Raw genomic sequence first — 15883 nt, 5'->3', positions numbered from 1 at the left:
ATGGAGGAACAATTATAATGGAAGTGAAGGGAAGAGAGAGCAGCGGGGTGCTGCTCCGTTATTTCCCCTATCCATAGAGCAGAACAACGCTGTACAGCCCTCCTTCATGCATCGTGCAATCATTTGTCATTGGAAAGATAATTTCCAACCACAATTATTGAATATGTGTTCTTACGTCTCTTTCAATTTATTTTTTTCACGTAGAGGTCTATTTATAAATGTTTTACTTATGATTTACACATTTGTTATGTGGGATTCAATTAGAAAAATGTGTAAATCATAATAAATTCAAGAAAATATGGGAACTTTGGATTACACACTATTTACTACCTAAATAATATAGCATTTTATGATACTATAAAAAAGGGAGTTTTTATACATTTCATTATATGGTTTGGAGAACAATTTAATTGGCCTTAAAAGTCCCGATATTCGGTTATTTACCTAACTTTTGTGATAATATATAGTATAACAGTCCTATAATCATAAATGCACATACCATTTACTTACGGTACATAGAAATCCAATTTCATAATGGATTGTCCAGGAGAGTTATTTTAAGAAATAGCCAAAAGGGGGACAATTGGATGGGGACACCTTATACCTCACATGTATCTAGATATAAATCATAAGCAACGTCTGTAGATTCAGAATAAATAAATACATAACTAGATATGAAAACAGATAGTTCCAGGGCTAAGGACATCCGACATATAGACAATTCCTAGATACGAACGGGGCTTCCCTGCTCCCTGTGTGCAGAACGGAGTCTTGGAGGGGACAGAGGGTGGTTTGCATGACTTGCAGAAGAAATCTTTGGCTAAACACAGCTAAGGTTGTGGGTGATCTTAGAGGGTGAGCTCTTTCTGCAGCCTCTTGTAACTCTTTAAAGACAAACTCTACAGTTGTTCCTTTTTGCATATCAAAGCACAGCTTGCTCTAGAAGTTAATGAGTGTCTAGGCTCCATAAAGATTTTTTTTTTGCTTTGTTTGTGATTAATTACCAGTGAGGATTTTATACAGTAACTGACACCACGCTGCCTAATAATATGTTGAGACAAACATCTGTCCTAATTGCATTTATTAAAATAATGTACCCAACTTACCTAAAAATTCAACTTAAGAACAAACCTACACTCCCTACCTTGTATGTAACCCGGGGACTATCTGTACACAATTTGTGAACAATCAGTTGTCCTAAGATTAGGTATCACATAGGCAAAGATTTCTTCACCTCATATTCAAAATCAAGAATTTTGGATCGATTCAACTCAAGTCAATGGATTTCCCGAATCCCTGTCTTAGTGACAATAGTTATAAGGACACACAAAGAGGATGCATATCAGGACACAGACAGCAACAAAAACTTGAAAGAACATACTTTATATGAAAAATGCCCTATCATACATAATATTATTTTTAAATATGCCTTTTTGTTTCAACCTGATAAAACTGGAATGTCATTTAATTTCACTATGATAAACTGGTGGTACCAGTTTCTGTACAGTGTGGGTAAAAATACACTCCCATGAATTATTATCCAAAACAATTGCACATCTTTCTTTAGGGATGAGGCAACTCTTTGCTTAAAGCAATGGGTTCTTTAGGCAAAGAGTTGCCTCATCCCTAAATAAGCATATATGTTTATTAATTCAAATCTGAAAATCAGGACTTTCAGAGGCCAACAAATCAACTTTTTTACTTAATTATAAAAAATTTTTAAATACACAACAAATTAAGGGCTAATAATACATATAGTAAAAATATAATAGTTAAAAAACATATTGCATCGACTTAGTGTTCTCAATTATTCTTTGATCTTTTCTCAATGCATTTCATGGAACCAGTCAATTTCATCTGAAGCAGGAAGACCCTTTACTAACGATGTTCCATTAAGTCATCGCTAACTATTGCATAAAAATAATTTGGATTTCCTGGTCAGTACCAAGGAGGCAATGAGGCTGTTATAAAGAAATACAGATTTTGTTATTGATATTCCATTTCTGTAGAAATTAAAAATTGTTTGAGGTTACAATACCTGTAAATAGGAATAAAGGGTCATCAATATTGATGAAATATTTGCACATATGCTACCATTCTATTTTCAAGTGTGTGTGCTACTTTCCCCTTCTCTTAAATCTCTTCTCTGCTGCCTAATGTTTGCACTATAAAAATCCATTTCATTTCAGACAAGGAATACAGTTACCATTCCAATAATTACAGTGATTGTAAGCCTTATACTTTAGCATAAAGTGCCGTCTAGTGGCTTATAGAGAACTCCTCAGAAAAAATGGGCTACAGTAAAAGCATGTAAAATAAACTGGAAACAAAATGCTGCAATAAATATGTAGGAACTTAGGGCAGGATCGGATCTGCCTTAAAGAATACCTAAACTCAACTCTTAAATTTACATATAAGGGTAGACAACAGTAAGGCCCTGGCTGCTCCGTCTGTGCATGCCCTTATCCCAGACATGGGCAGAAGAGGCAATTTTCCACCAAAAGGAAAGAGTTGCCAATCTCACGCATGTGCAGTGAGATCGGCTCTCTTCTTATTTTCGGTCCTGATCTCAGACATGCACAGAAGGGTAATTTTTCCCACCAAGGGGAAAGAAATTCCAATCTCATGCATAAGCAGTGAGATTGCCTTTCTTTTTTTTTCCCTTAACATCGGCTACATCACCAGATCTCAAACCTGTGCAGTGCCTCCTGGAATGCATGATGTAGGTATCCCGGGAGGCTTTGTGCTCCATTCATTCTTGGTCACCTATTCAATCGAAAATTAGGGGGCAGTGCTGCACTTCTTTTTTTCCCCTTCACAGCGGCTATGTCACCCGATGTCACACCTGCACAGTGCAAGATTGGGTGACTAAGAAAGAAGACTTTTACTTTGGGACTTGCTTCAATGTTGTACTGCTGGAGTTTGATCACTTGAATATAAAAAAATTAGGACATGTTCTGACTAGCAGTATCTTACCACACTGTTTACCACACTGCCACTGGGCACCTACCGGCAACAGGATGCCAGTACTAGGCTTTTTTAGGCATTCACAAAACACCTGTGCAGTAGTTTGAAAGCAGTTACAAAAGCCCAGCAAAGTGGTGTGTGTGACTTTTATTTTAATTGCAACAAAAATTAAAAACATTTGCAGATGCTTAAAATGCTTGCAGCGACATGCAGTTCTAAGTCAAGTCAATGGAGGTATCAGGAGCCAAAAAGCACTGCTAACTCCTACTGCCTTTCAAATAAAGAATAAGAAATGGCATTATTCAGTCCGGAGACTCTGTGCTCCCAAAAAGTCTTAATTGCTGTGGGGATCAAGACTTAAAGGGGCGGTGCGGCTCCTTTTAAATAAAAAGAAATAACATTTTTACTTGTCTACCCTTCGTAAAGTAAAAATGTTGAGTTTAGGTCCGCTTTAATGACTTAAAGAGGAACTATACTCAAAACTCAAAAAAACAAAACAAAACACACATCTTCAATCCTGCAGGGCAGTACAATCCCTCCGGGGGTGTCCGGCATCCGTCCCGTAGCCATCTTCGTCTTCTTTTCTGGGTTCTTCATCCTATGTCACCTGACTTGGGCGTGAGATGCTCGGGCATGTGCAAAATGAGCACCCAAGAGCCTTCCGGGATGCGTGACGTAGATATCCCAGGAGGCTTTGTGTCCCATCTCTTCACCTTGGCCATCGAGAATTAGAGGGTGGTGCTGTACCCTTTGTTTTTTTTAAAGGTTTTTTAACCTTTTATGTAAAGTGAATTTTTTGAGTTAAGGTACGCTTTATTCATAATATTTACTACTGAATATGATAAGAACTTATTATGTTAGCACAAGAAATATTCTAAAAATATGATTTATTAATTCTTCTTATAGATATATTCACATAAAATGTATTATGTCGTGTGGTATATGGCCGCCATTTGCTCGGAGATTGAGGCCTCTACAAAATGGCTCCTCTCCTACAGACAGTCACCACACACTGAACTGCGGCGCCTCTTCTCCATAGGAAAAGTCACGCCCAGGACACTGGTTGGCCAATAGGAAGGTACGTGGGCGGTGTCTCCTTCGTGGCGCGATTCTGCTTTGGCGCGAAAGGCAGTGTTCGCGCGCTTTTGTCCTGTGGTGTGGCAGCGCTTGTGTTGTCTGAGCTCGGTTTCCAACATGTCCGGATTCGATGATGCCGGCATCTTCTACAGTGACAGCTTCGGAGGCGAGCAGCCTGTGGGGGACGATGGCCAGGCCAAGAAGTCTCAGCTGAAGAAGAGGTTTAAGGAGTTTCTCCGGCAGTACCGCTATGGGACCGACCGCACCGGCTTTACTTATAAATACAGGTCAGTGGCGGCCACAGCTGGAGCTGTGTGTCTCATTGTGATTGCTTCTAAACTTACCACATGTGTTTTAGTATCACATTTATCTTTAATAAACATTCACATCACTTGTGTTTAGTATGCTTGTAATAAATGGATATATGACAGTTACTTTATATATAACAAAGCTTTATATTGCCTTCCTTATTCTCACTATGAGGCTTTGTTAGGCCATTCACATGAATAGGAGTGTTTGACTATCCTCTGTCCAATGTAATTGGCTCAGAGATGTCACATGGTGGGGAAGCCCGTGCACACCCATGTGTTAGTGGGAATGAGCCTCATGGGAAAGTATGTGACTCCCCTCCTTCCAATGTGATTGGCCCAGAGATATCACATGAGGGTGAAGCCAGTGCGCATGTGTTTCTGTGTTAGTGGGAATGAGCCTCATGGTAAATAATCTAGACCCAATCACCTAAAATCTCACATACACTTTAGGATGTTCATGTAATTCCAAAAGTAACTTTCAGCATTTTTATTTCTCCCCTTTTTATTGAAAGTACCACGATAATGCTTCCTTTTAAAGTCCTTGCTCAGGCATATCTTGTTATAGGGTGACAACGCTTAGTACCGGTCCATTCATTTATATCCGGTCTCAGACCTCACCTTGCGGAGTTGGGAAGATAACTGATCCAGCGTATAACGGTGAAGGAAAATCTTACCGATGTGTTGCCAGATGTAGATTTAGATCCATTTGTCAGGATTGGACTATCCTTTGTTTCTGCTCTCCTTGTTCCTCCGCCAATTCTTCACCTTATAGGTGAGAAGGGAGAGGACGAAATTCCTCTAATTCAACCTGTTCTTGTGTTATTAGCCAACCCTGTGTATTAACCATGGAGGAGAGAGTGCAAAGTGGGGCCTGTTTGAATAGGTTTTACGTGAATCATATAGCATCAATGATAACAAGGTACTTAATGCATATCAAAACAGATATTGGTGCGTATAGTTTCGGCCCTTGGCCAAAAAGTTTACAAACAATGAGTGATCGCATTAATTGTTAATAAACTCTTCTCTTGCCCCAGCGCGTTTCACTGACAGGCTTCCTCAGGGTGCTTTATATTTTATTCAGAATACAAGAAACCTCTTCTGGCTACAAGCTTAATGATATACAGAATAAACCTTTACTCAAAACTGTTCTCAGGTAGCAACGCGTTTCACCGACAGGCTTCCTCAGGGGACTTTGAGAGACTTTTCCTTCCATTCAGAATACAAAAAACCTCTTCTTCTGGCTACCAGCCTAATGATAAACAGAATAAACCTTTATTCAGAACTGCTACCTCCTTGCCTTTTATGTACTGCAACTTAATTGAAATACCTGACCTCCTTGGATAAAAATCCTAGTATTTGTTTTCTACACCCAATATTAAGCATCCTGTATCTTCACCCCTCTCTCCTTATATTGAGATCCCCTGCCAACCAAAAGTCTCTCAGAAAATCCCCTAAGGAAGCCTGTCAGTAAAACGCGTTGTTACCTGAGAACAGTTTTGAGTAAAGGTTTATTCTTTTTATCATTAAGCTTGTAGCCAGAAGAGGTTTCTTGTATTCTGAATAGGAGACAAAAGTCTCTCAAAGTCCCCTGAGGAAGCCTGTCGGTGACACGCGTTGGGGTCAGAGAACAGTTTATTAACAATTAATGTAATCACTTTCATTGTTTGTAATCATTTTGGCCAAGGGATGAAACTATATGCACCAATATATGTTTTATTATGCATTATGCATCTTGTTATCTTGAAAGCTATATGATTCACGTAAAACCTATTCAATGCAAGCCTAAGAATCCCCACTTTGCGCTCTCTTTATTCTACAACTTATAGCTATATACAGCGAAAACTCTAGACATCAGTTGTTTCTTTTTGTGGCCCTAGGCAATCCTAGAAGCTGCAGCAATTGGCACCACTCCTAGCAGAAAGAAAGGTAGTCAGGCTGGAAGGACATTGATCAGGCAGGGCAACGCTGTCCCGGTTCTTTGCTAGCCCATAGTGTTTATTTGAACCCGGGCACCCTTTTAAACTTTTTAATTTTTATTGTTGTAAAGCGTAAGTAGTAACACGCATGAGCAGTTGACATAAAGTGCTGTAATGGAGGAATTTGGGACTGTAGTTATGTCCTCCCTGTAAATATCATTGATCCTTTAAAACACTGTATAATATTAACGTTGACTTTATTTTTAGAGATGAGCTTAAACGTCACTATAACCTGGGAGAATACTGGATTGAGGTGGAGATGGAAGATTTGGCTAGTTTTGATGAGGACCTTGCTGATTACCTTTACAAGCAGCCCACAGATCATCTTCAACTGGTAAGTTACATCTGCAGAAGTATAATCCTGGCTTGAGCCAATATACAGCAACAGCGTCATTTACAGGAAAAAGAAACAACTTCATTTTAGTCACTGTCTGTGGACAGTTTGCATTTAGGACAAAAGTTTCCCCAGAGATCAGACTGCAAATATATAGTCCCAAGATGATGTGGTGCAGCACAGGGTTGGGCTGTCAGACATTCGTGAATATAGCCAAGAAGCCACAATGTCCTTTTTTAGTTCACAAAAAGGACATGTGCAATTGAAGAGAGTGCAGGGAAACTAAACTAATAAAAGGAATGGAACAGCTCAGCTATGAGGAGAGATTGGCTGAACCTAATCTATTCTCCCTTAAGCAACGCTGGTGCCAGACGGCAGGCGTCGCCGAGGCAACACTGGTGCCAGCCGAGCATTGCCGGAGGATGCCGCAGTTTGGCTTGGGGTTACCGCGTTTTTTATTGTGAAATTTAACCCCGAGCCACACTCGGGATTACCGCCGGGGGGGGTGGGGGTTAAAGTAAAAATAACAGTGACTGTTGATCTGGGGGAACATCCGACTGCCTCATGGAATCGGGAAATTTTTTTCCCGTTGGAGCAAATTGTATCAGGGTTTTTTTTTCTTGTGTTAACTTCCACAGTACTTGGCCTGTAACAAGTCCATTATATCACAAACAAGCTAATAATCTAATATTCTTGCCATAGTTATGACATTAACATAATTGTGGGAGAAAACCTGGGCAGGGAACATAACTAACTCCATGCAGATAATTTTATGGCTGATATGCACACATTATACTACATGGCCAAAAAAAAGTGTCAGCTCCTGACCTGTACTGAATAATGCAAGCAGATAAAAATATTGATCTTTAACAGTTGCTCTTCAGTCAATGCATGAAATATTATTTTTATTCTAGTTGGAAGAAGCTGCACAAGAGGTAGCTGATGAAGTCACCCGTCCTCGACCAGCTGGTGAGGAAGCAGTACAAGAAATCCAGGTCATGCTGCGTTCTGATGCTAATCCTGCAAATATTCGAAGTCTCAAGGTAAATTTATTATTGTGGTGGAAGTGCTGTTTTTGACGTTTATGTGCATAAACTGCAGCCTCAGTGTAGAAGTAAAATAAAGCGCGTGCTGTTTAAGGTAAACAGGTGAAACTTTACAAATTCCTTTGTTTTATGGCTTCAGTCACTGGATGGTCTTGTTTTTGCAGCAGGTATATTACTGGCACCTAAAGGTAAAATGCTGGAGATGTTGGAATATAATTCTTTCTTCATCTCCGCAGAAAGAACAGTTTCCAGGGCTAGCAACTAAATATTCTGGTTGTCTGGTTTGACTAGGAAGCTAATTTATATAGTTAGTATTTAGACCTACCTCAGTAGATCCAAACATTTAACTACAATATATTTACTTAATGACCTTGCAAAGGTCTGTTGTTTTCTTTTTTCTTTTTTTCTTTTTTTTTGAGTCCCTTAATAATCCCTTATATAGTATACACTGTTTTATAATTTCTAGTCAAGCAAGGGGCTGTGATCCTGTAGCATTGACTTGTAGTCAGGAAAAGCTGTAAAAAGAGCCAAGATATACATATGGACCTGAATTTCCTGATTTATTCCCTTCTAGTATAGAAAGAGATTAGTAATGGCCAAAACAAGACATTTCAGAAGAATGGTGGCCCTATATTTCTATAATTCCTGGCTTTCTTAAATCAGACCTAAACTCAACATTTTTACTTTACATAGAAGGCTAGACAACCCTTCTAAATAAATCAAAAATGTTGTTTTGTTTTTTTAAATGCTACTCCTGATCAAGACCCAATGTGAGTGCAGAGCCTCCCGGGTGGCTGTAGCTGCTCCTTCTGAGCATGCCCTGATCTGAGCATGCCCAGTGAGATCTGCTCCCCCCGTCTTGGGTTAATGGGAAGGACCAGCGCCATCGAGGGACCTGCGGAAATAAAAATAAGTGTAACTTAGTGTTTTGTTCCACTTTAATGTACTTGAATATAGTAGAAGTTGAATTATTTCAGTTTCTACCAGATCAGAAGTTTTGCATAATTCTTGTTAATATATTAAAGCATTTGTGTGTCCATAATATCTAGAAAGGTTGGTAATATTGGTAAGAATTTAGTATGTGCATCATACACATTTTTTCCCGTTATTTTTTAGTCAGAACAGATGTCTCACCTTGTGAAGATCCCTGGCATCATTATTGCTGCAACAGCAGTGAGAGCAAAGGCCACCAAGATCTCCATCCAGTGCCGAAGTTGCCGAAATACAATTAGTAATATTCCTGTGAGAGCTGGCCTGGAAGGATATGCAATGCCTCGCAAGTGCAACACGTAAGTTCATAATCCTGCACAGTTCTGTTGGACCAGATCTATTCTAGCTTGCCAGTGCCAACATATAGGATTGGGCTTGCAAGCCTCAGAACATGGAACTACTCTCATCTGGCATTTGTTGGTCTGGGTACCTCATATCATACCTGGTAAATGATGGTATTAATTCACACTTCAGTATGTAGATGAAATAGAAGATTTGTTCTTATCTAAAGTCCAGTGCAATTTGCTCCATTTTTGTATTTTTTTTTTTTTTTGCTTTAGAATACAGCATTATATTAATGAGCCATAGAATATTAGTGGTTTTAGAGGATTGTTCACCAATCGTAGTGTTTCATTACATTGATACAAAAGTTAGCAAACCAATGCCACACTTCCACTGGAAGACTAGTATGGTACGTATTTTACAGTTAAATTTTGGAATGAAGTACCACTGTATATGACCTATACCACCTAATTTTTATTAGGGGACAAATGTGTCCCGTATGGGTTTCCATGAATTTTATTGAAAGCAATGAAGCAATAAACAATGAAGTTGCAAAAAGTTATTGTGTTGGACCACTTGCATTAGAAATATAGACATCTATTTAGACATCTTAGTTGTTTGTTTAGTGTTTTATTTAGAAAATATCCGTCAAAATAGTCTGACACCATATGAAATGTAATTCTCTGATTGCCATTTTTTTATAGGGAACAAGCTGGTCGCCCCAAATGTCCCCTTGATCCTTATTTCATCATGCCTGACAAATGCAAATGTGTGGATTTCCAGACACTGAAACTTCAGGAGTCCCCAGATGCTGTACCTCATGGAGAAATGCCACGTCATATGCAGTTGTATTGCGACAGGTAACAATCCCTTACCCCTTTCAAAACATTGTGCAGCCTCTGAGGGTTTTATGACTATGAATTCCATAGCTTCCTTTCTGAAGTAATTCTCAAATGTATATTTTTCTTTAGGTACCTCTGTGACAAGGTTGTACCGGGCAACAGAGTAACCATCATGGGTATTTACTCAATTCGCAAAAGTGGCAAAACCTCTACCAAGGGTCGTGACAGGGTTGGTGTTGGTATTCGCAGCTCATATATACGAGTGGTCGGCATTCAGGTGGACACAGAAGGCGCAGGTAAATTTATTGAAGGCGTAACTAAACTAAAAAAAAATTTAACCTTTTAATCCCGCAAATGGTTTCTTCCATCGGGTCCTGGTATCTCTTTGGCCCGGTGGGAGTGGCGGTCGTCAACATCTGCTTTTTTTTCCGGATTCTTCTTCTGCGTCACCCAATCTTGCACTTCGCAGGCACAAGATTGGGGAGGTAGATTGGGATAAAACTTGCTGATCTTACTGCGTGTGTGAGACATTTGCAATTTTTTTTTTTTGTTGATGAAAGGGCCCCTTCTGCACAAGCCCAAGAGCCTCCCGGTATGTGTGGCACATGCTGCTCAGATCTAGTCTCTTCTGGATGGCTGACAAAACCAAGAACATGCATAGAAATATTGTTCCTCACATGTTTTTCTCAGCAGCACGCCTAACATTTTGTGTATCTGTGGTTCCCTTGTCTGCCCATGTTCTGTTGCAGCTTCCTCTGTCATCCATACTATAGCTCCATAATCCGTTCATGCCCTAAAAATGTCCAGCTAAAAAACTAGCTTATTTTCAGCAGTAATGCAATTGGATGTGTATTGTGCGTGAGATCAAAGTCCATTCTAGCTATAATACAACATTCACTTTTGGGCCCTAATTTTCAATTTGTGCAGTCTGTGAAGCTTAGGCATTTAGTCTGATTTGCTAGCAGAACGTTGAAATGTAATGTTGGTTTTGTTTTTACATAACAGGCCGAAGCGGTGCAGGAGCGGTAACACCTCAGGAAGAAGAGGAGTTCAGACGCCTTGCTTCTAGACCTGATATCTATGAAACCATTGCTAAAAGCATTGCTCCTTCTATTTATGGCAGCGCTGATATCAAGAAAGCCATTGCATGTTTACTCTTTGGTGGCTCCCGGAAAAGGTGGGCATCAGGAATACTTTTTAGTAAGATTTTTAAAAATTAGGTTGCAGTCCAGGTATGTTTTGATTTGTTTGAAGACAAAATAATACAACTAGAATTGTTGTATTGCAATTATATTAGACTAATGACCACGGACTTCACTGTATCAAATGGTTCATCCAAACTTGTGTGAGACACAGAACCTTTTAGTTTAAACTCTGCCCCTAGGAATGTGGACTCCATAGAAAAGCAGAGGGGCAGGCTTTCCTTAATACCGTTGTTGGCTACATCCATTTTGTATAGAAGTTCAAGCTCATTTACTGGGTTTGGGCAGTGTGCTGTTAAAGTATTTGCTGTTAACCTTAATTAAATCTATTCATTTGACTGATACCAGGCATGTTTGTACCTAACGGTAAATTTAAACTTTTCAGGCTTCCTGATGGACTAACACGTAGAGGAGATATTAACTTGCTAATGCTTGGAGATCCTGGAACTGCCAAGTCTCAGCTTTTGAAATTTGTGGAAAGATGCTCTCCTATAGGTGTAAGTTTGACATCTTATCGTGGTAGTTTTAGATTTGTAAATGCTTTTTCTTGTATATAGGGTGTTTCACTGCCATATTGTAAATTTAACTTTCTTAATAGGTGTACACCTCTGGGAAGGGCAGCAGTGCTGCTGGTTTGACAGCTTCTGTCATGCGGGATCCAGTGTCTCGTAACTTCATTATGGAGGGTGGTGCCATGGTGCTAGCTGATGGAGGTGTCGTGTGCATTGATGAGTTTGATAAGGTAAGGGATCAACTAGTAATTGCAGTTGTTACATGTCCAAAATAACATTTTTCTTTGTGCAAACAATGACAGGTATACTAGTATTTTTCCACCTATGTTACACTTAAGTAGCAGAGGGGGGAAGTGATAGTCAAGTAATATCAGATATCCGGTTTTATTTTTTTTTTTTAAGGTACGTCATAGGCACAACTAATCTAGTTAGGATTAGCTATGTTATAAGAATATTATCTTTTTGGGCTCAGGTCCACCTTATGATTGTTAACCTCTAGGAGATTAGGAGGGAAGTAGTGAGGGTTTTAAGACCAAGAAAGATGGGTAGGCAGGTAGGTTTTTTAAGAGCTCTTTTAATTGAGCAGAAAGTAGGAGCAAGCCACATAGGATGTGACAATTCCAGAGAGTTGGGGCAGCTCTAGAAAAGTCTTGGAGCCGTGCGTGTGATGAGGTTATGAGTGAGGAAGTCATTAGTAGGTCATTGGAGGAGTGAGGAGAGCGGCTAGGGGAGTATTTTTCTATCAGGTCACAAAGATAAAGGGGATAAGACCTGTGTAGGGATTTGAAGGCAAAGCACAGAAGCTTGAATTTGATTCTAAGGTGAAATTGAAGCCAATGAAGAGAACTACAAAGAGATGTGGGGGGAAGGATGGATGAGTCTGGCTGCAGCATTTATAATAGATTGTTACTGATAATAAGCCGATCACCCTCGCTGTGAATGCTAATTCTCACACACTCTTAAAGTTCATCAAAGTATATCTTGTGTTTAGCTTTGGGTTTTATTTTAGAAACTTTAGAATTTTGAAACTATATTACAGAAGATTTTAGTCTTTTATGATGCAAAATATCTGATCCTCTTGTTATCCTTTCAGATGCGGGAAGATGATAGAGTTGCCATCCATGAAGCCATGGAACAGCAAACTATTTCCATAGCAAAAGCTGGCATTACCACCACTCTAAACTCTCGCTGTTCAGTACTTGCTGCTGCCAACTCTGTGTATGGCCGGTGGGATGACACAAAGGGCGAAGAGAACATAGATTTCATGCCCACCATTCTCTCAAGGTTCGACATGATCTTCATAGTGAAAGATGAACACAATGAACAGAGAGATATGGTAAGACAAGCTGACAGTTTATTTGTTTTGTAAAATTGATACTAAATGTAGGCCGAATGAAATGTTGGTTACAATGTTTATAACTGTTGAATCCACACAGGGTCTGCTTCTATTTGATTGTCATAAAAAAGTCAGATTTTTCTCTCTAAAAAATGTAATTAAACCACCACCTTAAATGCTCTTTGGCCCCCCCAAGCACATAATTTTGGCACATTTAAGCCCCTTTTACCTGTGAAAAGGAAGCTTTCAACAAAATAAATGTCCACAATCCCCTTGATTTACCATTTTTTTCCTGGTTCAGAGTCATTGGTTGGGTTCAGGATGATGTGACTCCTGCTCATTCGTATGGGTTTTACCTTGTAACTGGCACAGGATTGTGCAAAGACTTAGAGCTGCACTTCTGCAATACACAGAGCTGCACTTCATTCATTCGAGAAAAGTAGACACAAGATGTAATTTTCTTACGGCAAAAAAAAGGTTTCCGGTCAGTAATGTGGGTTTTTTTTTTTTTGTTTTTTTAATTGCAGACATGGTACTTCTGGGCGCCAGCATTTTAGTCATTTTCTGTATTTTTGTTTGTGTGTGTGTGTATATATATATATATATATTACACAAGTTCACAAATCATTGATACTGTTTTTCAAATGTGGTTTTATTTTTCCCCCCTCCTGTAGACTTTGGCCAAGCATGTGATGAATGTCCATCTAAGTGCACGGACACAGATGCAGTCTGTCGATGGCGAGGTGGATTTAAACACACTGAAGAAATACATTGCCTATTGCAGAACGTGAGTATCAGTCTTGCCTCTGCTTTTCATTGTAGGTACAGTCCTACTGCACCCATTACACTAAAACAGGCTGGGTCTACACAAACTTTTATACTTCTATAAACTCCCATACCACTTTTGAATGAGTTTGTACAAGGGTTAAAAAGGGAGACTTAAAACTCCTATATAAGCCCACATTGCTTTTCTGTGAGTTTGTAAGCTTTTCTAGGCTTTTAAAGCAGACATTTAAAAAACTCCTGTAAACTCGTCCATTTGTTTTTAACGGAAGCCATTTTTAAAAGCTTATAAACTCTAGTAAACGCATGCTAAAGCTCCTATTGACAAATTTTAAATGCAGCAAGGAGCGTTATCTGTAACGCTCAAAAACATGCCTCTAGGTAACGCCCTGGTGTAGATTAGTCTATTGGAATGCATGGGAATTTCAAACATGGGCTGGGGAAAACAGTTTGTGTAGACTAGGCCTCATAGTGGTGTAGTTTGGTCTACATCAGAAACAAGTGTTACAGAGGCATTATTAACTCGGTACAATGAGGAGAGACCAGTCATACCAACAGATGAGTATTTTTTATGATTTTGTTGGGTTATAATTGAAGAAACTTTTAAAAACCAAGACATTAACATGGTTTGTATTCTCTATTTTCAGTAAGTGTGGACCACGACTTTCAGTTGAAGCAGCTGAGAAGTTAAAGAATCGATACGTACTGATGCGCAGTGGTGCTCGTGAACATGAGCGGGAGAGTGAAAAGAGATCCAGCATCCCCATTACTGTCAGGTAAAACCATGTCCAGGATCATTTACCTTTTCTCACTGTCCTTGTAGGTGTGTTGGTTTAAATCCCTGGGGGTTTCATTTTTTCAATAGAGTTCAGATGCCCCCAATTGTTGCCTTTTGATTTGCTGGCTAGTTGTACATGCTTTAATTTGTGCTCAAATAGCTGGTCTAGGTGTAGAAGTAAATTGAAGTTTTGGTGATCCCTTCATCCTACAGTTTTTGGTTTCCTTGCGGCAAAAAAACTGCCACCTGCGGGTGAAATTTACTTGTTTTATTTTCAATCTTCCTCCACATATTGAATTTAGGTGAAATTTAATAACTTGTTGCTCCTGGCTATGGCAATTAAAGATCTCAAAGCCATCATTTCCATTGACATCAAAGTTACACACTGCTTATTGTATTGGTACATGTTGCTTTTAAATAAATGCATAATAAAATAGGATATATGGAGTATTTGTATATTTATATTAATCCTAAGGCATTGTCATCCCATTTTACAATACATAATGGTAACTTTAGGTAAATAAAACCAAATTGTGGTCTTTAATATGTCAATTGACCTTTACACAGACAATTGGAAGCCATTGTCCGAATATCAGAAGCCCTTAGCAAGATGAAATTACAGCCCTTTTCTGCAGAAACTGACGTAGAAGAGGCACTGCGGTTATTCCAGGTGTCCACACTGGATGCAGCCATGTCCGGAAGTCTTTCTGGTAAGAATAAAAAGAAATCTCTATTGCAGAAAACTTGCTGTTGCTGCTTATGTTCTATAACGTGCTGTGTGTGTTAAGGTGTGGAAGGATTCACCACTCAGGAAGACCAAGAAATGCTTTCTCGTATAGAGAAGCAACTGAAGAAAAGATTTGCTATTGGTTCTCAGGTGTCTGAGCACAGCATCATCCAGGATTTCCTGAAACAGGTGAGACTTAAGTTACTTGTCAATCTATTTGGCTGATATTGTAATCAGTTGGTTACTGACAAATCATTGGATACCTGGAATGTTTTTATGGTATGCTGCAACACCAAGATTTTTACATTCATGACAAGTGCACTTTTTTCATAAATGTAGATGTTTGCATCTGACAAAACTGACTTTGGGTTTTAAAGTGGAACTGAATTCTGCAGTACTATCCTCAGATCAGTGATGTTAATGACTGCAGATTCCTTTGCCCTTGCTGACCTCTTCCCTTTGTCCTCTGGGTTTTTAGCCTCTTTGATCACCTTGATTGGCTTACCCTGGATGACTTGCCTCTTGAGCCTTCCTGCAGCAGTTAATCACAGCACCCAGAGATTGTACACTGAGCTATGCATAAGAAGCTTAGCATACAATCTAAATAGGTTTGTGACCATTTTAGCAAGAAGTATTTATTGTACAGGAGACCTAGTATGTCTCTCCTGCAATAGGTCCACTGCTTGCATTTTTGTATTGACTAGCCAGCTTGTGAGTGCT

General features: G+C 39.3%; 1 protein-coding gene across 1 annotated transcript in view; it reads left to right on the top strand.

The window, feature by feature from the left end:
• MCM5 (minichromosome maintenance complex component 5) overlaps positions 1-15352 on the top strand; it is a gene marked incomplete at its 3' end in the record, with an annotated part of 87272 nt that extends 71920 nt beyond the window's left edge. Inside the window, 14 exon segments of the mRNA XM_072418948.1 lie at positions 3874-4331; positions 6539-6665; positions 7580-7708; positions 8828-9000; positions 9688-9843; positions 9955-10121; positions 10831-11002; positions 11413-11524; positions 11626-11769; positions 12633-12875; positions 13550-13662; positions 14306-14434; positions 15004-15146; positions 15225-15352. Of these exon segments, the coding sequence (XP_072275049.1) occupies positions 4162-4331; positions 6539-6665; positions 7580-7708; positions 8828-9000; positions 9688-9843; positions 9955-10121; positions 10831-11002; positions 11413-11524; positions 11626-11769; positions 12633-12875; positions 13550-13662; positions 14306-14434; positions 15004-15146; positions 15225-15352 (2106 nt within the window).
• Between the last annotated feature and the right edge of the window lie 531 nt (positions 15353-15883).

This window comes from Pyxicephalus adspersus, chromosome 7 (genome assembly GCF_032062135.1).
Source record: "Pyxicephalus adspersus chromosome 7, UCB_Pads_2.0, whole genome shotgun sequence".
In the NCBI taxonomy this organism is placed as follows: domain Eukaryota; kingdom Metazoa; phylum Chordata; class Amphibia; order Anura; family Pyxicephalidae; genus Pyxicephalus; species Pyxicephalus adspersus.
This window is presented reverse-complemented; position numbering and strand designations above follow the sequence as displayed.